Genomic DNA, 25524 nt, shown 5'->3' with positions numbered 1-25524 from the left:
CTGGCCAAGTCATTTCCCGTAAGAATCTTGGCAATATGCACATAACATTCTTAACAGTGTTTTAATACAGCTATAATTTGTTCTTAAAAATGTTTCATTTCAAAAGGGAAACCTTTGGAAACAATTTTAGTGATTCAAAGGTTCTAAAGATTCATTAACTCAAGCATTTGCTAGTATTTTTCCTTATTAGCATGAAAATATAAAAAACTATTTTGTTCTCATTAGAGCTCCCATATGTCACAGAAAAATAAAAGCCCCAATATTTGCAGACATCATAAAACTTAAATCTCATGCAATTTAGCAGTCATTTGTGTGGTTCAAACAAGCTGTAGGGCACTACCTTAGCCCTGTCCATAAGACACCAACTGATTCGTCTCTATAACTGTTTTCATTGGTAAGAAAACACTTTCATGTTTTTGTGACTGGAAATACAGTTGGCTAGGCTTCTCTTTTCTGCAGAGTAAGATTACAGGAATGGGCCATAGTGTTAAACATATAACTAGAACATATCTTAGGAATTACAATGTAAAAGAGGCCAAATCTCAAAAATGAAAGCACACATGCACCATGAAGGTGGCCTATGAAAAACCTCAACACTGTAGTAGAAAGTCATCCTTGACCTAAAACCACCACACCACAACGCTGTACTGTGGTCCATCCAAATCATGGTTAGCAAATTCTAGCTTATATTTAAGAAAACTCCAATAATTGAGATAAAGCCTATTCTGTGCTTGATTTTAGTGTAAGCAGCTTTGTGATGACTTGTGTTCGTTTAGTCATGGGTTGAGAACTGGCATGAAGCAGCGAGGCTCTTCCACTCTTTAAAGTTCCTGACGAAGTGAGTAACCCGTGGAACTGGCACATGGAACTGATAGGGTTTCATACTAGACGCATGCAGCTCTTAGAAAAACCAAAGGGCGTTCGCCAGTCTCAACATGCTTTTACTGTGAACTCCATTAATATAACTAGCTAATAGAATTGTCTGTAGGGGTATAGTTTCATTAAGCTTTACTTATAAAGATGACAGTAATGCTGTTTTTAACTACCAAACAACTTACTGTGATTAAGAAATCATATTAAAATATAAATTGGCAGACAGTAACCAATAGACCTAGTTAGTAAAGCCATGTCACGTTGTTAAAGGTGTTTATGTATGCATCAACCATCAAAATAAGGGATCAAACAAATTCTTTCCTTTAATACAAACTTGAGCAGTGTTTGTAAATGCCCCATTTAAAGTGAGTGGGTAGGGGGAGTTTAGAAAAATCCAAGTAATAAAATGTATTCAATTACTTGGCAGTTAAAAAGCTAATGCAACAATGTTACATTGAGATAAAAAACAGTATTCAAAAGCAATTCAAATACCGAAAGGGTTTCAAATTGAATATTTTATTAACATGGTAGTTGTCTTTTTAACATGTGCACACACACTCGCACACTCAGAATGATCTGCCTGGGGGAAAAAAGACTAACTATGCCTAAGGGGAAAAATGAAAAACAAAAAAATTCTTGTAGGTTTTCATTATTGTAGGCAATTATGTCCACATCACTTACAAAGCTATTGCCAAATCTGTCCAAGGAAGCAAAGTTTGAAAGGGGCAAAATCTTGGGGAAAATTCAACAGTGGCATAGCAGAGCTCTCAATATGAGAAAGCTGACATAATGTGGACTTTTGCTGTGAATTTTCTTTGCAAAATATGGGGTTTGTCAATGGGCAGAAAATAAGAGAAGGCGGTGTGAAGTAGGCTTTTGCAGTCAATTTTCCTCACAGTATTGTGCAGGGTCATCAAGAAAATGCTTAGTCTTTCTCTGGAACCAGTTTCAGAACTTTTCCAATTGCAATGGTCTTGCCTAGAAATGAAATTTAGGGAAAAAAATGCCTTTCAGTGAGTCTTACTGGGAAGTGGCATAAACATACAATAGAACACACTCAGATAAAAATTAGTGAATTACAGTACATTCAGCAACATGGCTATACTTCAAAAATCTGCTACATAAAAAAAAAGGGCCACATACATGTGTATAGCTACCAAAAAACTAAACCTGCCCTTAAGCAATTAAAAAGACAGATAATATAATTCAGTAAAACTGTTCTTCCAGGAGCATGCCTGGAAGGACTAAAGGGGATATCAGTACAAACCCACAGGACTCATGAAAAAACCTAGAAGCTAAGCAATCTTCCTACTTCCTTAATACCTACCTGCTGCATTTTATCAGGGTCTAATGACTAACTACAATTATTTAGAACCGGACATAGTGCAAAGGCCGCTAATTCTAGCACTTGGGATCTTGAACTCAAGGTTAGCTGGGTATTACATAGAAAAGATGCCTCAAAACAACCAACCAACCAACCAGCAACAAAACAAACCAAAAAAACAAAGAAATCAAAACAACAGTTTTATATTCTCTACCCTGGAAACCACCATGTTAAGTGGTTATCCGTGTTTCTGCTTAACCACAAAGCTTTATGTAGTTTTCTAGTTGCCAGACATTGGAATTGACACTTGTAATCCCCGCTCGCAAGGGGCCAAGGCAGCAGAACTGCAATGAGTTGGAGGCCAGCCTGGGCTCCACTATGAGACCCTGTCTCAAACAGCAGCACTCTGTGTTGGGGATAGGAGTCTCAAGACTTGCAAAGTATAGGCAGGAAGACCAGAAGCTTAGGATCATCAGACAGTCTGGACTACATGAGACCTCAGTGGCGCACACCTTTAATCCCAACACTCGGGAGGCAGAGGCAGGCAGATTGCTTTGAGTTCAAGGGCAGCCTGGTCTACAAAGTGACTCCAGGACAACCAATGCTACACAGTCTCGAAAAGCACAAAAAAACAAAAACAGAGCACTGACTGTCTTCTAAAGTTTCTGAGCTCAATTCCCAGCATCCACATGATGGCTCACACCCATCTATGATGCAAATTGGTGTACACACCTGTGGGCGGAATACTGTATAAATAAAAAATAAATCTTTAAGCAAAACAAAACAAAACAACACTGGATGGTGGCGGCGCACGCCTTTAATCCCAGCACTCGGGAGGCAGCGGCAGGCGGATCGCTGTGAGTTTGACGCCAGCCTGGTCTACAAAGGGAGTCCAGGACAGCCAAGGCTACACAGAGAAACCCTGTCTTAAAAAACAAAACAAAACAAAAAATTTTTTTTAAAAAATCATCTAAGTTAGAAACATTAGCCTACAAAGGAAGGTTCCATAACAATCATTTCGCTTTCATACCAAGGAATTCTTGGATTGATAGAAGAAAGTCAGGCTATTCTGCATCAATCAAAGTTAGACAGAAATAGATGCTCCCAAGCATGTGAAGGACATATTTATGAAAAAAAAAAAAAAAAAAAAATCAAGTCATATATCCCTTGTACTCTTCATATTTACTATAGAAATCTTCATGATAGACATCTTAAAATTAGTCTGCATGAAGCATTATTGCCAGTGTAAGGTAATTCTATTTGTTTAATATATTCAAGAACAGAACATAAACCTGGACTTACTTTGAACCTGCTGTAATATAGACAGTACTTAGATAATGTTAATTACTAAACACTGAACAACCCTTACCCTCATCTCTTAAGGTAAAACGCCCCATCTGAGGGAAGTCTTTAAAGGTCTCCAGACAGATGGTTCCTGCTGTCCTTAAACGAGCAATGCATACTTGATCTTGTTTCACAAAACGGGGTCGAGTCTTACTTTTTTCTCCTGATTTTTTGTCTACCAAGCAGATTAAGGCCTTAGGTAAGAAAGAGGGTAAGAAAAAAAAAAAAAAAATTAAAACATTAAATATAACTAAAATTCTTAAGAATATAGATAAATGTAACCTAGGCATGGTATTGAATACCTGTAATCCTAACATGATGAGTTCCAAGCCAGCCTAGTAGTGAGATCCTATCTCAAAACAAGGACAACCTCTGACCTCTACATATGCACCAGGACACACCCTCCTCCAGCAAAAACAAACAACAAAACAAACCAGCCATCCCAAACCCCAACTCACTGTTATTTCCACTTCCTCGATACAGGTGTGAATGTGCAGCACCGCATTGTACCCCGGGCAGATGATGGACTTGTGCTCTATAATCACTATCTGTCAAATTAGAACAGAACCAAACCCACAGTTATCCCAAGAAATAACTGAAATCACTTTTCTGTTAATGTGCTATACCTGGTTATTTGTTGATAGGCTAGCTCAAGCTGCCCAACCTCAGCTCAACTGTTAAACATTCCACTGTACAACAACTATCAAGTGCCTGGTTGATCTCAGTTCAACAGGCTTCTTCCTGCGAAGCCTTCACTTAGATACTACCCACAGAACTAAGGTAGTCATGCCCTAGTTGTGATCTTCCCATAGCCTATCCAACTGTCAATACTCAAGGCCCAGTTAGCAAACAAGTGAATGGGATTATAACAAAAACAAACACCCAAAAACCTTTAGTCATACTTTTTGGGGGTAAGGGTTAAGATTTATTTGATTTTATGTATATAAGTATCCTGCCTGCATATTTGTCTGTGCACCACCTGCCAGCTTGGTGCCTGAGGGGGCCAGGAGAGGGGCCGAATCCCACGGAATTGGACTACAGGCAGCTGTAACCCATAGGTCCTTGGAACTGAACCCAGGTCTTCTGTGAGAGCAGCAAGAACTCTCATCCACTAAGCCGCCGTCCCAGCTCCAGTTTAACAGTACTCAAAGAGTTCTGCTAATGGTACCTGTCATTGGCTGTTACTCTCTCAAGACGAGCAGGTTAAATGTAAGTGTGACCCGAGTCTAAAAACACACTAGCTCTGGCTGTGCAGGCAACTATGCTTTCGTCAAATCAAGGAAACTTTAAACATTTATTTACAAGTGAGTATTACTCTAACTTTTACAAACAACCAAAAATAAAATTCCGTTTAGAAGAAAATACAACCTAGTAAATTCTTCTAGCACCTTGAAACCGTGAGGTATTGTGGCTGTAGTGTACACGAGTTTCTCTGATACTGGCTATGGGAAGTCACAAATACTCAGGACATTCTAGCTACCGAGGCTTAATCAACCACAAAGATGAACGCAGCCACTTATTTACCTGGGCATCAAATGTGCGTCCAGAATGACAAAGATTATTAAGATCACAAAGGATGAATCCTGGAAGAATCTCCTCCTCTTCAATTCCTTTCAGTCTGATTTTGAGGTTTTCACCTGGAGCTACGGCGTCTGTTTCTACATCATCAGAAAGTATTCCAAGAACTTCCACGTTGTGCTTAAAAGGAAATAAAGTTGGAGGTTTTGTGACACATGGACTGCATTATAGGACATAGAACAACCTTGATGTTCATTTGCTAAGAAGCTACAAATTCACAAGTCAAAATAAAGATTGAGGAAACGGTGATGAATCCCAGTGACTTGTGCATGTCAGACAAGCTACCACTTGCTACAAAGTGGCAGCCGTCACATTTGCTATATTTAAATATCATATTCTAACAACTTTTTTTGGTTTTTCAAGACAAGGATTCTCTGTGTAGCCTTGGCTGGCCTGGAACCCGATCTGTAGACCAGGCTGGCCTTCCCTCCAGTCCCTTTGACTTGCTCTTAGAAAGTTACTTTTACTTATGTGTGCTTGTCTGGGTGTAGAAGCCAGGCTGCAAGGTCTGTGGAGGCCAGAGAGGGCGCAGGATCCCCGGAGCTGGGATTAGGCCATTGATAAGGGAGAAGCAAGTACTCCCTAAGTGCCAAGTCACCTCTCCAGACCCTCCCGGTCAGTACCCTTTCTCCAGGTATTTTATAACAACCACAGAAACTAAGACAAATATCAATCTAATAATTGTTTTTTTACCTCTTTAGATGCAAATTTCAGAGCTCAAAAATTATCTCCCCAAAGCAGGTCAATGTTGAAATAAGTGTGTGTTTTTGAAAGTTATTTTAACAACTGAACTTTAAAAGCACATTGTTCAGGCTAGAGAGATGGCACAGCCTTTAGGAGCATTTGCTGCTCTCCAAAGGACCCATGTTCAATTCCCAGCACCCAACTGGTGGCTCACAACCATTTATAACTCCAGTTCCAGGAATACCCAGATGCTCTCTTCTGGCTGCTGTGGGCACCAGGTGTACATAATGCACAAATGTAGCCTAAGTACTCATATGTACAAATTAACAATGAGCAAATCTTCTTTTAAAAAAAAAAAAACATTGTTTAATGAGTCCAGGATTTCCTTGGAGGAAAGGAGCTAGAGTCATGTGCTGCAATGGTCAACATCATGTTGTTAATGTACTAAATGTCACTTGTTCTTTTGTTTCACCATAGGCCACAGTGCTGCATGAGAAGGATGTGGGGAGTGATATGGGCATTGCAACCACAGGATTACATGTTTTATTTCTTTAAAAGCAAGAGCTTAGCAAAAGGTATTTACCTAGGAAGCACTAAGAACATCAATTTCTGTCTTGGAATAGTTTTTGTAGGACTCCAAAGTAGAAATCATCAAACTACTTTTAAGCCCACTAACATGAATTTTTGTTTGTAAATGTATCTGGGGGGGGGGGGGGGGGGGTGGGGGTGGGGGTGGTGTGTGTGTGTGTGTGTGTGTGTGTGTGTGTGTGTGTATGTGTGTAGAAGTCATAGGACAACTCTGTGGGGTAGTTTCTCTCCTTTCACCTATATATGTGGGTTACAGGTATCAAGGGTCAAGCCTTTAATCTATAGAGCCACCCCGCCAGCCCTTTACTATGCTCTTTCTTTTTTTGATTTCCAGACAGGGTTTCTCTGTGGAGTCACTCTGTAGACCAGGCTGGCCTCAAACTCAGAGACCAGCTTGCCTCTGCCTTCGGAGTACTAGGATTAAAGTGTGTGCCACCACACCTGACTTAAAATCACTCCCCACCCCAAGACAGGGTTTCTCTGTGTAGCCTTGGCTGTCCTCACTTTGTAGACCAGGCTGGCCTCGAGCTCAGCAATCTGCCTGCCTCTGCCTCTCAAGTGCTGGGATTGAAGGCCTACGCCACCATACCTGGCTTTTGACTTAATTTTTTTAATAAGTTACCTACGCTGACCTCAGATACCTATTATGAATGACCTTGAACTCCAAATTTTTCTGCCTCTATCTCCCAAGTGCTGAGATTACAGATATGCACTGCCATATACAGCTTTAAAATGTTTGATTGTAAATACATTTAAAATTTGTTTTTTTGTAGACCAGGCTGGCCTCGAACTCATAGAGATTCGCCTGCCTCTGCCTCCTCAGTGCTGGGATTAAAGGCGTGTGCCACCACTGCCCGGCCCTACAAAGCAAGTCCAGGACAGCCAAGGCTACATAGAGAGACCCTGTCTCAAAAAACCAAAACAAACAAACAAACAAAAAAACCAAAACAAAACAAATGAGTACAAATGCCCACAGAGTCCAGAAAACATCATAGATCTTCTAGAAGTGGAGTTAGGGACAGTTGTAAGCCACTTAAAGTGCTGGAACCAAACTCGGGTACTCCTCAAGAGTAGTAAGCACTCCACCACTGAGCCACTCCTGAGCCCCTAATATTTACTATCTTTAAGCATAAAGATTGGTAGGAGTATGTTCATAAATGAAACCAAACTTCAAAACTAGACTCTCATGTTGCCATGTGAACGTAGACACACTCAATGAACAACAGTTCCTTATCTCTAAGCACTTTCACCATTATTTCTAGGTATCTCACATAAAATCATACAGTTATCTGAGGGGCAGGGGATATAACCAGTAGCAGAATGCTGCTTAGCATGCACAAGGCCCTGAGTTTTAGTTCCAGTACCACAAAAATAAAACACAAACCATTATTTGACTTTGTGTAATTGGCCTTCAACTGTATAACATCATGTTAAGTAAGCTCTTTTGTGTTGGAGAATGTTATAGTTTCCCTTTTTAAAGGGCTAGTGAGAATATATATGTGTGTGTGTGTGTGTGTGTGTGTGTATATAAATAATTTATTTTTATTTTCCCTTTTTCTTTTCTTTTCTTTTTGGTTTTTCAAGACAGGTTTTCTCTGTGTGTAGCCCTGGCTGTCCTGGAACTCAAGACTAGGCTGACCTTGAACTCAGAAATCCACCTACCTCTGTCTACCAAATCCTGGAATTAGAGGAATGTGCTACTACTGCCCAGCCTCCATTTGTCCTTAAATTTAACACTGAGTATTAATAAAATAATCATTACTTATAAAGCCTAAGTTTGTTTTAGCAGAAATTCCTAAGTTTCTGAAAAGTTTAGAATCTGCGAATATTTTCTTTTTTTCTCTTCCCGCACCCCCCTCCCCTGGCCAAGACAGGGTTTCTCTTTGTAGCTTTGGCTGTCCTGGACTCACTTTATAGACAAGGCTGGTCTCGAACTCCCAGTGATCCGCCTGCCTGTGCCTCCCGAGTTGTTGGGATTAAAGGCGTGCGCCTGGCTGTGAATATTTTCAAGAGAGAATCTAAGTAAGAGAACACATACTAAACTCTTACCTTGTTTGGCATCATTACAAGCTGCTGGCCTTTACAAATAGATCCAGATTCCAGCTTTCCCAGAACCACAGTCCCCATGTCCTATTCAAATTTAGAAAAAAAATTTTTTTAAACTTTACAATTTTTATTACGAATTATAGCAGGTGAATAACCCAAAGCGATATTCTATGGGATTTATTAATCAAAGAAAAATCTTTAGCTTAATAAGCAATAGAATGTTTACAAGTATTCTTAAACACAGGGGAAGTAACAAATACTTCATAGTAATTTTGGGCCTGATTACATTTATATTAAATAACAAAGAATGCCTAAGGTTCAAAAAAAGTTTCATGCAGAGAACAGCACAGAAATAAATAAATTAATGCACGCGCGCGCACGCATGTGTGTGTGTATTCTGTGTAACCTTGGCTCTCCTTGAACTCACTCTGCAGAACAGGCTGCCTTTGCCTCCTGAGTGCTAGGATTAAAGGCATGCCACCTTGCCTGGCTAGGAATTGTTACTCTCAAAGTTTAAAGACTGAGCTGAGGGCTTAGGATATATCTCAGTGGCAGACAGTTTGTCTGTTGTGCACCACAAAGCCCAAGCCGAGGGACAAGCCCCTGTACTGTAAAACTACCTTAAAAAAAAAAAAGAAACTGAGCCGGGCGTGGTTTCTCTGTGTAGCCTTGGCTGTCCTGGACTCACTTTGTAGACCAGGCTGGCCTCGAACTCACAGCGATCCTCCTGCCTCTGCCTCCTGAGTGCTGGGATTAAAGGCGTGCGCCACCACGCCCGGCTAGTAAATCTTTTTGTAATGTAACAAAACACAATGATTTCACCTCCCCTGAAATACAGTAGTTAACTTTAATTTTGAGGTACCTTGTACTTATCGACAATTGGCAGCCTGATTGGTCCATCAACTGATCTATTGAAGTTTGGCAAATTATCCAGATATGGAATAAATGGTAAGCCACTGAGAACAGAACAATATCCATTAAAGAAAGTTAATATAATCATTTTTAAAAACCTAAGAAGTTACATTATGTAATTTAAATTAAAAAAAATCATATAACATTTTATTTTTCCCATGGACATTTTTCACTTAATACATTCCCATTTCATGAAACTTACACTCCAGAAAACTAAAATAAAACAAACCATCTTACTTTTAACCTAGGCTACATAGTAAGATTCTTGTCTCAAAACAGAAAACTACAAGCACACACAAAGCCCATCTGGGTATCTATTAACTGACTTATGTGTTGGTGTGTGAGCGTGTGTGTATGGAGCAGAAGTCAGCGCTCTCCTCCAATGGTCTGAGCCCTGAAGGACTAAAGCCATCAGGCCTGGCAGCAAGCACCTTGACCCACTGAACCATGCTGGCTCAGTTTCCCCAGAAATGCATGGTAATTAGAAAAAGTGTTTTGCAACAGCCTGCCTTATAATAGTAAGTGTATAAGGATGGGGACACAGGGTCTTTGCTGTGTCTTGTAGACTGCCTAAACCTCAAATCTCCGGCATCAGCTCTCAAGTGCTGGGACTGTAGGCATGTACCAAATGCCCAACTCTATTACCCAGTTTTATGGCGTGAAATTTAAAATCAGGATTCTGTAACACTGTTTCTCCTTTACTATGACTGTGAGGCAGCACTGTCTAGCAAGGCTGTCTGTTTTGCAGTAACGAGAGAGAGAGAGAGAGAGAGAGAGAGAGAGAGAGAGAGAGAGAGAGAGAACACATTTTGACCAGTTTTAAAGTTCTACAGTAAAATGTACTTAATAAATAAATTAAAAATAAATAAATAAAACAATTTGTTAAAAAGCAATTAAATACAAAACATTAAAAAAAATCAAATAGTCCATAAAATACTCTTGTGTTTGTCATTAAAAAAAAAAAAGAGAGAAGTTCTACAGTAAGCAAGCCTGTACAGTCTTAAGATAAACTGAACAGAAGAGGAGGGACGGGGAAGAAAAAGTTCTCAACATTTATGGCCATTTAATTAATAAAGAGGGTGATAATACAACACAGAAATTATACCAAATAGTTGCATATCCATATAACAAAGCAAAATGAACTTAGCTAGGTAAAAACCATATACCTTACACAAAAAGTGAACTGAAAACTAAATATAAAAAGAAAAAAATATTTTCTTTCAATATCTAAATTTGTGCTTTATTTATTATTCATTTATTTATGGCTTGTTGAAACAGAGTTCCTCGGCATGTCCCTGACTGTCCTCGAACTCAGAGATCCACCTGTCTCTGCCTTCCAAGTGCTGGTTGCGTTTTTTGTTTGTGTGTGTGTGTGTGTGTGTGTGTGTGTGTGTGTGTGTGTGTGTGTGTGTGTGTGCGCGCGTGCGTTTAAAATTTTTGTAAGTTTTTTTCAAGATAGGATCTCTCTGTGTAGCCTTGGCTGTCCTGGACTCACTTTGTAGAGCAGGCTGGTCTTGAACTTACAAAGATTGGGCTGCCTCTGCTTCCCTGAGTGCTGGGATTAAGGGCTTGGGCTATCATGCCCAGCTATGTTTATATTTTTATTTTATGTGTATTAAATGTTTTGTCTGTATATACGTATGTGCATAACGTGGATGTCTTCTATCTCAGGAGGTGAGAAAAAGGAGTCAGATCCCTCTCTAGAACTGAAATTGCAGATGGCTGTGAGCTGCCATGTGAGTGCTGGGAACCAACTTCCAGGTCCTCTGCAAGAACAACAAGTGTTCTTAGCCAATGAGCCATCTCTCCAGTCCTGAAAATCTAAAATCTTAACACTTAATTACTCTAGAAACTAGACTGGCTTCATCCTCTTCTGCAGGGCTATATCGTTGTGCCCTTGACCAGCCAGTGCTTTCATTCACTCATGCACTGAGTATGTACATGCCCTGGTGCCCTGGTATGCATGTGGAGCTCAGAGGGTAACTTGCAGAAATTTGTTTTCTCTTTCTACTATGAGGGTTTCAGGGAGTAAACTTAGGTCACCAGGCTTGGCAGCAGGCACCAACCACAATATGCTATGTATTAAAGAATAAAAACAAAGGGCTGGAGAGACGGCTCAGAGGTTAAGAGCACTTGTTGCTCTTCCAAAGGTCCTGAGTTCAATTCCCAGCAACCACATGGTGGCTCACAACCATCTATAATGAGATCTGGTGCCCTCTTCTGGCATGCAGGTGTTAAATAAATAAACTAATAAAACAAAAAACAAAACAAAGAACAAAAAACCACAACAGACACACACACACACACTGACTCACATTTGTAATTCCAGGGCTAAGAGAAGATGAGAGGGAGGCAGAGATGGGAGTCACATGATTAATCATGGGCCAGCTGAGGCCTGCCTGTCTAAGCAAGGAAAGTCAGAGAGAAACAACCTCTCCCAGCTGTCTTCTGACCTCCACCTAGACACTGTAGCACATGTGCACCTACACTTCCGCACGAACTAGGAGCAGAAGGATGGGCTCAGTGATACAGAACACGCTAAAGGCTCTGGATTCCACCCAACACAAACAAATAGGAATGAAAGAAAGGGAAGGAAAGAAGGAACATAATATAGAGTGGAAAAAAAAGACTTGCTAATTGTCATTTATATAGTAAGGACTTATACATTAAAAAACTTTTTTGGCGTCTGGAGAGATGGCTCAGAGTTTAAGAGCATTGTCTGCTCTTCCAAAGGTCCTGAGTTCAATTTCCTAACAATCACACGGTGGCTCACAACCATCTATAATGAGATCTGATGCCCTCTCCTGGTGGGCAGGCACACATGCAGGCAGAACAGTGTATACATAATAAATAAATAAATCTTTTTTTAAAAAAGCTTTTTGGTTCTTTGGTGTGTCTGAGTAAGTAGGACTGGGAAATGAATGGGGTGGTGGGCAGGGCTTCACACTTGTAAGGCATCAATCTACTGACTTGAGTTATAGGCCAAGGGGGAAAATGCCTGCTGTGCAGGTAGTGCATGCACTATAATCCCAGGGCTGGGGAGCAGACAGGCTGATCCCAGGGCTCTTTAGTCAGTCACTCCAGCCAAATCAGTTAGTTTCAGGTTCAGTTAACAACTGTCTCAAAAGATTAAGATGGAGGCTGGGCGTGGTGGCGCATGCCTTTAATCCTAGAGCTCAGGAGGCAGAGGCAGGCAGTTTTAGGTCAGCCTGGTCTTCAACGTGGTTCCAGGACAGCAAGGACAACAAGAGAAACCCTCTTAGAAAACAAAAAACAAAACAAGATTAAGATGGAAGTAATAGAAGAAATCGTGTGGTGTCAACTGATAACCAGGACATACATGAAAAGGGCAGGCACACCTTCACATTACACACCTAAGCATACAGCACATACACCAAAACAACAACAACAACAACAACAACAACAGACCACATGGTTTTTAAAAGGCAATGGTCCTAATATTTTTAAAACCAAGACTACAGCCAAAATCTCTTCCAATTACTACTAAGATATGCCAATCCTCCCTTTAAAGAAAGTAAGAAAGGTTACTCACATGTACCAAGGACAGAAATCTGATTGCTCTTTGAGATTTGCTCCCGTCAGTCCTGAGCAGGGCATAAAATGAATGTCCTTTTTGGGATTGAAGCCAACTTTTTTCAAAAATGGTACTAGTTTCTCTTTACATTCTTCATATCTATGAATATTTAGAAATAGCTCAATTATGCCAACTAAATGAACTCTAGTTTCACCAATAAACAAATTAAAGGTCAAAAAAACTGGAAGAAACACTGCAAACGATAATAAAACCATCCATGACTTCACTGGCTTGTCTGTAAAAACCAGCTTACCTCTCATTGCTCCAGTTCACTGTGGGATCATCCATCTTATTTATAAGCACAATTAAGTGTTTGACACCTGCTGTCTTTGCCAACATCGCGTGTTCTCTTGTCTGTCCTCCTTTTTCAAATCCAGTTTCAAACTCTCCTTTCCTGGCTGAGATGACCTATTCCAAGAAATCAAGTAATTTATTCTTAGACATTCAGTAGTCTCTCTGCCCTCCTGCTTTCCGGCCTATCAGGCCCCACCCCAACCCCGTCACCACCAAATCTAGAAGCAAAGTGTCTATACTTCTTTAAGAAGGTATTCCAAGGAACTGGGAGCAAATGTGGTACAATGGACAGGTCCAATCACACAGTGTCTGAATGGCTTAAGGATGTGAGGGTTTCAAGTCCTTTGCTGGTGGCCCACACCTCTAATCCCAGCACAGGAGGCAGAGGCCAGGTGGCTCTCTGTGAACTGGAGGCCAGCCTGGTCTACAAAGCCAGTCAAGGACAGCCAGGGCTATTATACACACAAACCCTGTCTCAAAAACCAAAAATGGAAAATTAAAAAAAAACAAACAAAAAAACAAGAGCAAGTTCTAGGACAGGCCAATGAAACCCTGTCTTGGAGTAAACAAAAACAGCAAAAACAAAAACCAACCAACCAAACAAACCCAAAAGATTTGAGATTGAGAGGTGGCTCATTAGTGGAGCTGTTCCCATGTGCTGTGCCAAGCATCAAAACAAACATTTCACATACTTTCTTTTCATGGTAAGGATGTGATAAGGCAGGTGTTTAGCAATTTCAGGGTCCCAGGACCAATCTTTACTGTGTGTGTGTGTGTGTGTGTGTGTGTGTGTGTGTGTGTGTGTGTGTGTGCGCGCGCACGCGCGCCAGCTAAAGCCAGAAGCATCAGACAGATATCCTTGGATCTTGACTTACAGGCAATTTTGAGCCACCAGCCAAGGATGCTAAGAATCAAACTCAAGTCCTCTGCAAAAGCAGTATGTACTGTTAACCACTAAACCACCTCTCCAGCCCCTACTGGGTTTAATCTCTAATACTATAAACAAAACAAAACAAAAATTCTAAGAGCATATGCTCAGCCACCACGACTTTAATCCCAGCACTTGGGAGGCAGAGGCAGGTGGATCTCTGTGAGCTGGAGGCCAGCCTAGTCTACAAAGCTAGTCAAGGACAGCCAGGGCTATTATAGAGAAACCCTGTCTCAAAAACCAAAACCAACCAAACACCCTCCCCCCCACCCCCACAACTTTTAAAGAGTGAATTAGAATGTTAAAGTTAGGATTGTGGAGCACACCTTAAATTAGAGGCAAGCAGATCTCTGACCAGGCCTGCCAGAGTTTCATGGAGAGACCCTGTTTCACAAATCAGTGATAGAGAACTTGCATAGCAATACACAAAGGTCATGGGTTCACGCCTTTCCAGAGGAAAAGAAAGATACAGCCTTGGCTATTAGTAAACATGCACAGAATAAAAATGTCTTTCTTACCAGTACGGCCAAGTCAGCTTGAGAGGCACCACCAATCATATTTGGGACAAAGCTCTTATGGCCAGGAGCATCGAGAATTGTAAAATGCTTCTTTTCTGTTTCAAAATAGGCACGGCCCACTTCTACTGTTTTACCCTTGTCTCGTTCTTCCTGATTTGTGTCTAAGGCCCAAGATAAGTACCTGGAAAAATTTTTAAAAGAATACATGATTATCTTTACAGATTAAAAAAAAAAAACTTTATTTTCTATGAGTGCTTTATCTGCTAAAGAGGGCATCAGATCACATTATAGATGGTTGTGAGCCACCATGTGGTTGCTGGGAATTGAACTCAGGGCCTCTGGAAGAGCAGGCGGTGCTCTTAGCCACTGAGCCATCTCTCCAAGCCCCATGATTATCTTTAAAAGACTAGTCTACCATTAAACATGTTATTAAACGTGACATCTAGTTTCAAATCCACTATTCATCTGTGTCATAAAGACTAGTAAAATAAAAACAAGAGAATTCAATATGCATTGTTATGATTCAAACAGAACATTTGCATATTCAACTAGTTTATAAGCAAACATTATTCATAAAGTAAAATGACACACGGGGAAAAGACTGCGCATGTCCTGGGTGTGGTGTCTTACACCTATAAGTCCAGGATCAGGGAGACTGAGGCAGGAGAACGCTGAATGCTTAGAGACAATGCTGGACTACACATCAAAACCCTGTAAGGAAGGCCACAGAGAAAAGGAGAAACAAAGATGAGTGACAGTATGCCTATTGTGGTTTCAGTGAAATGTCTGCCTTAGTCTCGGGCATGGGATATTCAGCCCACAGTTGGTAGTGCTGTCTGGGGAGGCTTGGAAGGTGGACACTGTTGGAAGAGGTGTGTCACTGAAGGCTGGCTTAAAACTTAAAGCTTTACATTTCTAGGTGGCTCTTGGCTTGCTATTCCAGCCACAGTGACTGCTTGTGGCCCTGCGGCCCAGCCATGATGGATCTGTATCCCTCTGGAACTCTCAGTCCAAATATCTCTTCCGTCTAGAAGTTGTTTCTGGTTATGATGTTTAATCACAGCAATAGAAAAAGCAACTACTACAAGTAACCCCAATGTCACAGAGTGAAAGAGTCAAGCCCTTATTTTACTTTTCTAACTATATGGCAGATATAGGATATAGTCATTGTAAAAAGCAAGGATATTAAAGCCAGGAAGAAGCGGGCACAGTAGCGCACACCTGTAAGCCGAGCACTTGGGACGCCAGATCCCTGTGAGTTTGAGACTAGCCTGGCCTATGAAGTGAGTCCAGGTCAGCCAATGCTACACAGAGAAGCCCTGTCTAGAAAAACAGAAGAACCAAGCAAACAAAAAAGCCAGGCAGAGTGGTAGTTCATACCTGAAAGTATGAAAGTGGGAGCCATTTATAGACTACCTATGAATGAATTTGAAGCCAACTTGGGATACAGAGTGAGACTTCATCTCAAAAAAGCGTATTTCTTCCCATAGAGCCACCACTCACATCATGGTGGAACACTGGCTAGCTGCTAAAAATTACTGATATTACATAACTGTATATGAATTATATAATTCTATATAAATTATTTCCATACATTCATAGTAAGAGCCTGTTATAAGAGTCTAATACTCATTAAGACTTTTTCCAGGGCTGGAGAGATGGCTCAGAAGTTAAGAACACTAGCTGCTCTCCCAAACATCCCGAGCCTACAGGTGTACCTGCACACTGAACACGGTATGAGTAACAGATCTAAGGCAGGGGGAGACTTCTTCCATTTGCTAGTCGATATGGCACACCCCTTCAATCCCAGCAACTGGGAAACGGGGAGGTGGATCTCTAAATTCAAGGCTAGCCTGCTCTATATAGTGAGTTCCAGGCCAACCAGCGCTAAAGATTATTGCTATTCTTGTCTCAATACCAACAAGAATCAAATAGAAAAATGAGGTCCTTCCTGAAAAGGAACATCAGAGTCGCAGAGAGGTAAGGGCTATGAACCTCTCCCCTCAGGAGCTAGGGACTGAACACAAGCTTTTCACTCAGCCAGGCAATTACCCTACTACTCACCTATACTAGGTATGTAAAGTTTAAATATCATAGTAAGCATGGTTACAAAGCACGCACACAAACACCTTTTCTCTTGCCATTGAAAGGTAATGACTTTAGCAGGTCATTGGAAAGGCAATGCCACTGAAAGGAAATAACTATTTCTTCTTTTTCCTTCTAGTACTTATTTACATTAAGACAAATATCCTACATACAATTATATTTCTTTTCACTCCAAATACCACTATACCATTAAGTTCTATTCCTACTTATTATGATTTTTTTTTTTTTTTGAGACAGAGTTTCTCTGTGTAGCCTTGGCTGTCCTGACCCACTTTGTAGATCAGGCTGGCCTTGAACTCAGTGATCCATCTGCCTCTGCCTCACAAATGCTGGGATGAAAGGTATGTGCCTCCACCGCCTAACAATATAACCATCATCTTTTAATAGTTACACAATTACTCAACTAAGTAGATGACATAGTGTTTAGTGAGTCCCAAATTTTCTTTATATAAATTAATAAATCACACAAAGCAAGTTGTTATGTATGATGCAAGGGGGAAAAAGCCTTTGCCTTATTATACAGGATTTTACACAGCAAAAATTTGTTTTAAATAATTTTACTGAGATAGGGCCTCACTATATTGCCCAGGTTGGCCTCAAATTCCTGCCTTAAGCATCCAGAGTATTGGGACCATAGGAATATAAGACTGGGCCTGGAAGCCGGGCATGGTGGCACACACCTTTAATCCCAGCACTCGGGAGGCAGGGGCAAGCGGATCTCTGTGAGTTCAAGGCCAGCCTGGTCTACAAAGTGAGTCCTGGACAGCCAAGGCTACACAGAGAAACCCTGTCTCAAAAAACCAAAAAGAAAAACAAAACAAAACAAAACAAACAAACAAACAACAACAACAACAAGAAGAAGACTGGGCCTGGCTGAAAAACATATATTTGAACAGAATACAAAAACATTAAAGGTACCACCAGGTTTCCTTGAAAGTCGCTCATAGTATCATAAAAGTTTACTATACCAAGTTTCTCTGTTTTTTTCTTTAGCTTCTCGTTCATATTTCTCAAGTGTCCTTTTGTCGACCATTCCAGTCAAATACCTGAAAAAGAGCACATACTTAGTAACTTAGCAAAGCAGGGAACACGTTAAAGCACTAGAAGGGAATCTGAACTACAGAAAAGAAGCTATTAAAACCAGAATTTCATTTATCCATGTGTGTGCACCAGCATGGTGTACATGGGGAGGGCAGAGGACAATAGCAGCAGTCAGTCTTCCTCTTCTACTGCATGTGTCCAAGGGCTGCTCAGAGCTGCTCCACTTGCCCACTAAGCCATCTCACTAGCCAAAAATCTAGCTTAAATATAAAAAGGACATACATCTACACACATATAAGAATATACATATATATGACAGATAGAAAACATTATTGATATCACAATACTCATAGGACATGAAATATATTATGACTTCTGTGGTTTTTGTTGTTGTTTTTTGAGACAGGGTTTCTCTGTGTAGATCAGGCTGGCCTTGAACTCAAGAGATCTGCCTGCCTCTGGCTCCTAAGTGCTTAAAGACATGTGCTGCCACCGCGCAGGGTATGTTATTCTTAAAGAATGTCGGAAGCCAGGCGTGGTGGCGCACGCCTTTAGGCCCAGCACTCAAGAGTCAGACACGGGTGGACTGATGTGAATTCGAGGCAAGCCTGGTCTACGAAACAAGTCCAGGGCAGCCAAGGCTACACAGAGAAACTCTGTCTTGAAAAACAAAACAACAACATTAAAAACAAAACAAAACAAAAAAAAACCAAAAAAAAACCCAAAAGTGTATTTGGGGCTGGAGAGATGGCTCAGAGGTTAAGAGCATTGTCTGTTCTTCCAAAGGTCCTGAGTTCAATTCCCAGCAACCACATGGTGGCTCACAACCATCTATAAGTAGATCTGACTCCCTCTTCTGGCATGCTGGCACACACTCGGGCAGAACAGTGCATGAATAATAAATAAATGTTAAGGGCAGGGAGTGGTGGTACACACTTTTAATTCCAGAACTTGGGATGCAGAGGCAGGTGGATCTCTATGAGTGTGAGACCAGCCTCATTTACAGTGAATGCCAGAGCTATATAGAGAAACCCTGTCTCAAAACAACAACAAAACAAAACAAAGCAAACAAAAAACAAAACAACAAAACAAAAACAGGAAAACACCTAGTCCAAATTCTTTAAATTACTAAGGTCAGGGGCTAGAGAGATGACTCAGCAGTTAGAAAGTTCTGCTGTTGTTCTTCAGGAAGACCCCGGTTCAGTTTCCAGGACTCTGACCAGGCAGCTCACAGCCACCTGTAACCCCAACTCCAGGAGAGCCAGCATTCCTCCTGGTCTCCCATACACATACATTTTAGAAAAGGGAGGTGGGACTGGAGAGATGGTTCAGCAGTTCAGAGCACTTACTGCTTTTGTAGAGGACCCAGGTTTGGTTCCCAGTACCCACATGGAAGCCTGTAACTACAATTCCAAGAGATCCAACATCCTTTTCTAGCCTGCTCAGGTACAGGTGCACACACACAAGCTGGCACGCATACACAGAAACCCAATAATTTTCTTTTTTAAAAAATGGAAAAAGCAGATGAACTTCTATTAAGATCTGTTGTTTAATATTATAAATGATCTTCAAACTTGCCAGGTATGGTGGCACCCCACAGGCAGACAAGCAAACCAACCAACCAGAACTAATAACCAACAGTTGAAGCTTTTGACCCTGAAGTGTGTGTTTGCTTGCTTTAAACAGTGCTGAGGACTGAATCCAAGACTTTATGCATGCCTGATGAGTTAGTACTTTTGACACTTGCATTCCCAGCACTAGTTTTTCAGTTTTGACTACCACACTATGTAGTTGTGTATGATTTTCACATTAGGTTCAAAGGATTATAGGAACCTTGTATTGTTCCTGCAATCTTTCTGCAACACCAATACACACGTACCCACATGCATGTGAACATGTAAGACTAAAAATTTGTAAAATAGCTTTAGTCAATATAAGACTATATTGTCTGACTAACTCACTAGCCTGCTAAATCTTTTCAATCTAAATCAGAGCTCCCATAACTCTCATTCCAAATATTACCCACATAATTACCTACAATATGTTCTTCACAATCTGAATAGAAAAAAAAGAAAGAAAGAAAAAGAAAAGAAGCCGTAAAAGCAGGGCATGGTGGCACACACCTTTAATCCCAGCACTTGGGAGGCAGAGGCAGGAGGATCGCTGTGAGTTTGAGGGCAGCCTGGTCTACAAAGTAAGTCCAGGACAGCCAAGGCTGCACAGAGAAACCCTGTCTCGAAAAACCAAAAAAAAAAAGAAAGAAAGAAAAAGAAACCATAAAAAAGCCACCACAAGTATAGCCCACCAACAAAAAAACATACTGTCTAAAATAGACACAATAACACTTGCACCCACAGAACCTTGTTAGCTAACTAAAGTCTGGGAGGCAGGCACAGTGGTACATGCCTGTAATCCCAGCACTCAGGGAGGCAAAGGCAGGCAGAGCAGATCTCTGTGAGTTCGAGGCCAACTTGGTCTACAAAGGGAGTCCAGGACAGCCAGGGCTATTACACAGAGAAATCCTGTCTCAAAAAACCAAAACTAAAGCAAACCAAAACAAAAAGGCGCCTGGATTACCACTTAAAACTACTCAACCAAGCAATACAACAGCATATCGGTTCTCTGATGACTGAGTTTGAACAAATACGTCTAAATTCCTAAAAGTAATTAGAATTTTAGGACCTCTTAATTAATTACAAAGATGTATCAAATTGGGAAGGTAGCCCAGTGGGAAGGGTTTACTCCACAAATCTTTACAATTCTAGTTCAGATCTCTAGACCTCAGACACCGTAGCACCATGTCTGTAATCCTAGTCCATTTATAGGGAGACAGGAAGCTAGTGTGGGGAGTGGGAGGTGGCAGCCAGCCCAATACACAGCAACAAACAAGAGACCATATCTCAAACAAGAAACCGTATCTCAAATAAGGTGGAAGGCGAAGACTGAGGACTCCTTCATCCTCCATATATACACCATGGCATGTACATATACACACATACATCTCACACACACACACACACACACACACACACACACAGATTTTTTTAAAATTTGTCAAGAACCAGCCAGGTGTAGTGGCACACAAACCTTAATCCCAGTACTCTCAGGAGGCAGAGGCAGGTGGATCTCTGTGAGTTCAAGGCTAGCCTGGTCTACAAAGCAAGTCCAGGACAGCCAAGGCTGCACAGAGAAAAACAAACCAAAGAGGCAATACTAAAATGCATTACTAGAGGTCTGTCGGTGTCTTTTCAAGTAGGTGGCTTGTACAAAATGGTAAAAAATCAGGGCTGGGGTAATGGCTCAGTGGTTATAGCACTTGTCACACACATGGAACTTTGGATCCCCAGAACCCATGTAAATCAGCTGGAGAGGCAGCTTAGGTTTGTCTGACTCTAGTCCAGCCTCAGAGACAAAGACAGAACCCTGGAGTAAGATGACTAGAGGGATTAGCCAAATCAGAGAGCTCTGCGTTGAGACTCTGCTCAATGAATATGCTAACACCAATCTTGGATCTCTTCATTATGCAAACACTATGTGTAGACTAACATATATACATGTGAACATGTATACACACACACACACCTCTCCCCCTCTTCAATTAAAAATAAAAAATCTTGGAATGATGGCCAGACTACTTGCCTTTGATTAAATCTACATAAATTTCAGGAGCAAAGAACAGCTTATTCATGACTCAGAATCAAACTTTTGGTTTTACAGAGCTCTTGTTTAGTACCAGGATCCTGCATTAGGAAACCCAATCCAACCCAACCAACCACAGTGCTTGCTGCTCTTGCAGAGGAACCGGGTTCACTTCCAGGCACCCACATGGCAGTTCATAACCATCTTTAATTACTTCAAGGTGGCATAACACCCCCCCCACCCCTCAACTCCCCCTCCCTCACCCAAGAATAGGTTTCTCTGTGCAGCCCTGGCTGTTCTAGAACCTGTCTGTAGTCCAGGCTGGCCTGAAACTCAGAGATCTACCTAACTCTGCCTCCCAAATGCTCGCATTAAAGGTGTGCACCACTACTGCCCTGCTGACAAGGATACAAGGCATGCACACAGTGCACATATGTATAGGAAAACACTCGTACACATAAAATAAAAATAAAAAACAAACAAAACCCCCCAGAAAGCTAGCTTTCATTACTCAAAAAACAAACAAACAATAAAAACAAAACAAAACAACAAAAAACCAAACCAAGCAAACAAACCTACCTTAAACAAATTCAGAACACTAATATTAACTTATTGCTTATTCTTGGGCAAAAATCAATCCACACAAAGCCCACTTAATATTACAGTGCTGAACGCCTCATTTACAGACAAAAAAGGGCATGTAAACACACACACACACACACACACACACACACACACACACACACACACACACACACTGAAGAGATGGCTTGGCGGTTAAAAGCACCGGCTTTTAAAGGTCCTTTTCTAAAGGACCCAGGTTCAATTCCTAGCACTCACATGGAAGCTCACAACTGTCTGTTCCAGTTCCAGGGGATCTGACACAAACATACATGCAGGCAAAACAGCAATGCACATAAAATAAATATAAATTTAAAAAAGAAAAGAAATACATTTAAAAAAAAGAGGGAATGGGGCTGAGCGGTGGTGGCCCACACCTTTAAGCACTTGGAGGCAGAGGCAGGCAGATCGTTCAAGGCCAGGCTGGTTTACAAAGCAGGTTCAGGCTAGCCAAGGCTACACAGAGAAACCCTGTCTCAAAAAACCAAAAAGGAGGAATGGGAAGATCACTTTGTCACCAAGAGCTCTTGTTCTGCAAGCATGAGCAGCAAGTTCAAAGCCCTAGTAGTATCCACATAAAAAGTTGGGCATGGAGATGGGTGTGGTAGTACATAGCCCTGCCTCAAAACAAACAAACAAACAAACAAGGCATGGCTTCCTGTGGCTATAACTTCAGCACTGGGTGGGGTGGTGGGATGGGACAGACAGGCAGATTCCAAAAGCTATGTGGCTACAGCCAGTCAACTCAAACCAGAAAGCCTCTAATTCAGTAAGAGAATCATCCCAATGCAATAAAGCAGACAGCAACAGGAAGGCATGTGATTTCCTGGTACAGCATTTGTATGTACGGGCACATAAACACATGTAAACACCAACATGCATAAACATGCACACTATATTGTGTTCTCCCCCCCCCCCTAGACAGGGTTTCTCTTATGTATAGCCCTGGTTGTTTTGTTTCTTAAAAACAAATTTCAGAAACACAGTGTTCCATGAGTCTGACACTGATTAAGAACTAACAATGACACTACAAAAAAAAAAAAAAAAAAAAAAAAAAATTATTTAATACCTGCCTTTCCTAGAGATGATTTATTATTATTAACATTTCTACCTTAATGTGGTAACCTATTTTTATCTCAATTGTGGCAACAGGAATGCTTACAATGTCTGAAATTTACCTAATCAAACTAACTCTACCATTAGAGAAAAGAGAGACTTACATTATTTGCCCTCCTATGGTCGACTTGCCCGCATCTAAAAGGAACAGCAAAAATATTGGAACATAAGTTAAAAACAACCAATACATAAAACTGTAGTGATTTTGTTTTGTTTTGTTTTGTTTTTTGAGACAAGGTTTCTCTGTGTATCCCTGGCTGTCCTGGAACTCACTAAGATCCCCCTGCCTCTGAGTGCTGGGATTAAAGGCCTGTGCCACCACTGCCTAGTGATTTTATTTTTTAAATCATGTACAACCAAGGCTTGCAAAATCAACTGAACTGTAACAGAATTTAGAGATTAAGTCCTAGGGACTTTCTCCCACATGCAATGAATCAGACTAAGAAGCCCTATAGGGCAATGGTAACTGAGACATACTTTCCTGGTAAGGAAGAATTTGTTTGTTTGTTTGAGATAGGGTTTCTCTGTGTAGCCTTGGCTGTTCTAGACTCTTTGTAGACCAGGCTGCCCTTGAACTCACAGCGATCCCTCTGCCTCCTGATTGCTGGGACTAAAGGCGTGTGACACCATACCCAGCTTTGAAAGACTATAAGAGATCATTTTTTAAAAAAGATTGTTGTAGGGGCTGGAGAGATGGCTCAGAGGTTAAGAGCACTGACTGCTCTTCCAGAGGTCCTGAGTTCAATTCCCAGCAACCACATGGTGGCTCACAACCATCTATAATGTGCTCTGGTGCCCTCTTCTGGCCTGCAGGTGTACATACAGGCAGAGCACTGTAGGCACAATAGTAAATAAATAAATGTTAAAATCAAAACAAAACCCAGGGGCTGGAGAGGTGGCTCAGCAGTTAAGAGCACTGTTTGTTCTTCCAAAGGCCCCGAGTTCAATTCCCAGCAACCACATGGTGGCTCACAACTATCTATAATGAGATCTGGTGCCCTCTTCTGGCAGGCAGAATACTGTACAAATAATAAATGAATAAATCTTAAAAAAAAAAAAAAAAAAAGGTTTTTGTGGACCTTCACCTAGCAGCACAGTGCCAGAGAATACACATTCCCCAGATAGCCATAGAAGACTGTAGCTAAAGGCCGAGGTTGGCTTTGAACTCAACTCTCCTGCCTTGGCCTCCTGAGTGCCAGGATCACAGGCCTATGTCAGGCCATGTGAGCAGATGTCCTCTCACTTTAGGACACAGAGCAAGCATTCCTTCACAGATTTCAGAGTTGGTTTTCTGTAAAGGGCGTGATATATTAAAAGGGGGTAAGTCAAGCATGCAAGGCGCATCCACAACACTACAGCTCAGGAGGGTGAAGCAGGAAGAGCCCGTGCAAGGTCAGCCTGGACTACTACAGAGTGAGTCCCTGTCTCCAGGTAGAATTCAGGATTTTCTTCTCTGACAATTTGACGATAAGTCAGAAAACATAAAATGAGGTCTTGTTTGTTTGGCTAAATCAGATACTTGGCAAGCACCCAGAAGTTACTCTACAAATTCCATACAAAATTAAGCTGAATAATAATAGTGTTAACAGGCAGGCGGTGGTGGCGCACGCCTTTAATCCCAGCACTCGGGAGGCAGAGGCAGGCGGATCACTGTGAGTTCAAGGCCAGCCTGGTCTACAAAGCTAGTCCAGGACAGCCAAGGCTATGCAGAGAAACCCTGTCTTGAAAAATAAAAAAAATAATAAAAAATAATAGTGTTAACAAAGCCAGGACAGCCAAAGCTACACAGAGAAATCCTGTCTTGAAAAAAAAAAAAAAAAACCCAAAAAAAACACAATAAATGAATAAATTAATTAATTAATAACAATGTTAACTCCATTAAAAGGAACATATCAAATAAAGACAACACAAAAAGTATACACGCTTCTTGGATACTAATTAAGAGATATTACAGTATGGCAAGCCACGACCAATGGGCTACAGACGAAATAAGAATCCATTCTATACATACCGAAGTTTATTTTCTTCCTCTATGCCATTACAAAACAGTTCATCTGCCCAAACTTCAAAAACAAAGAACTGGCAAAAAAATTTTGTCAGCTGAATCAAGTTTAAAAAATAAAAACGCAGACCAGGCATGGTGGCACACACCTTTAATCTCAGCACTGGGGAGGCAGAGGCAGGTGGATCGCTGTGACTTCAAGGTTAGCCTGGTCTACAAAAAGCGAGTCCAGGACAGTTAGGACAGTTACACAGAGAAACCCTGTCTTGAAAAACATTTAAAAAAAAAAAAAAAAAAAGCTAGGCACATGGCTTT

General features: G+C 41.1%; 1 protein-coding gene across 2 annotated transcripts in view; it reads right to left on the bottom strand.

Annotated features, from left to right (window-relative positions):
* Positions 1-858: 858 nt before the first annotated feature.
* Gspt1 (G1 to S phase transition 1) overlaps positions 859-25524 on the bottom strand; it is a 41537-nt gene continuing 16871 nt past the window's right edge. For both annotated transcript variants that reach the window (XM_051167350.1, XM_051167349.1), the window contains exons 5-15: positions 23312-23345; positions 17759-17836; positions 14685-14865; positions 13198-13352; positions 12903-13043; positions 9300-9393; positions 8441-8521; positions 5066-5239; positions 4000-4089; positions 3567-3735; positions 859-1851 (exon numbers count right to left, since the gene is read on the bottom strand). In XM_051167350.1, coding sequence (XP_051023307.1) covers positions 1799-1851; positions 3567-3735; positions 4000-4089; positions 5066-5239; positions 8441-8521; positions 9300-9393; positions 12903-13043; positions 13198-13352; positions 14685-14865; positions 17759-17836; positions 23312-23345 — 1250 coding nt within the window. In that variant the 3' untranslated portion in view covers positions 859-1798. The remainder of the gene's footprint in view (positions 1852-3566; positions 3736-3999; positions 4090-5065; positions 5240-8440; positions 8522-9299; positions 9394-12902; positions 13044-13197; positions 13353-14684; positions 14866-17758; positions 17837-23311; positions 23346-25524) is intronic.

Source organism: Acomys russatus, chromosome 25 (genome assembly GCF_903995435.1).
Source record: "Acomys russatus chromosome 25, mAcoRus1.1, whole genome shotgun sequence".
Classification (NCBI taxonomy): domain Eukaryota; kingdom Metazoa; phylum Chordata; class Mammalia; order Rodentia; family Muridae; genus Acomys; species Acomys russatus.
Note: the sequence above shows the minus strand (reverse complement) of the source record. Positions and strands in the feature narration are given on the sequence as shown.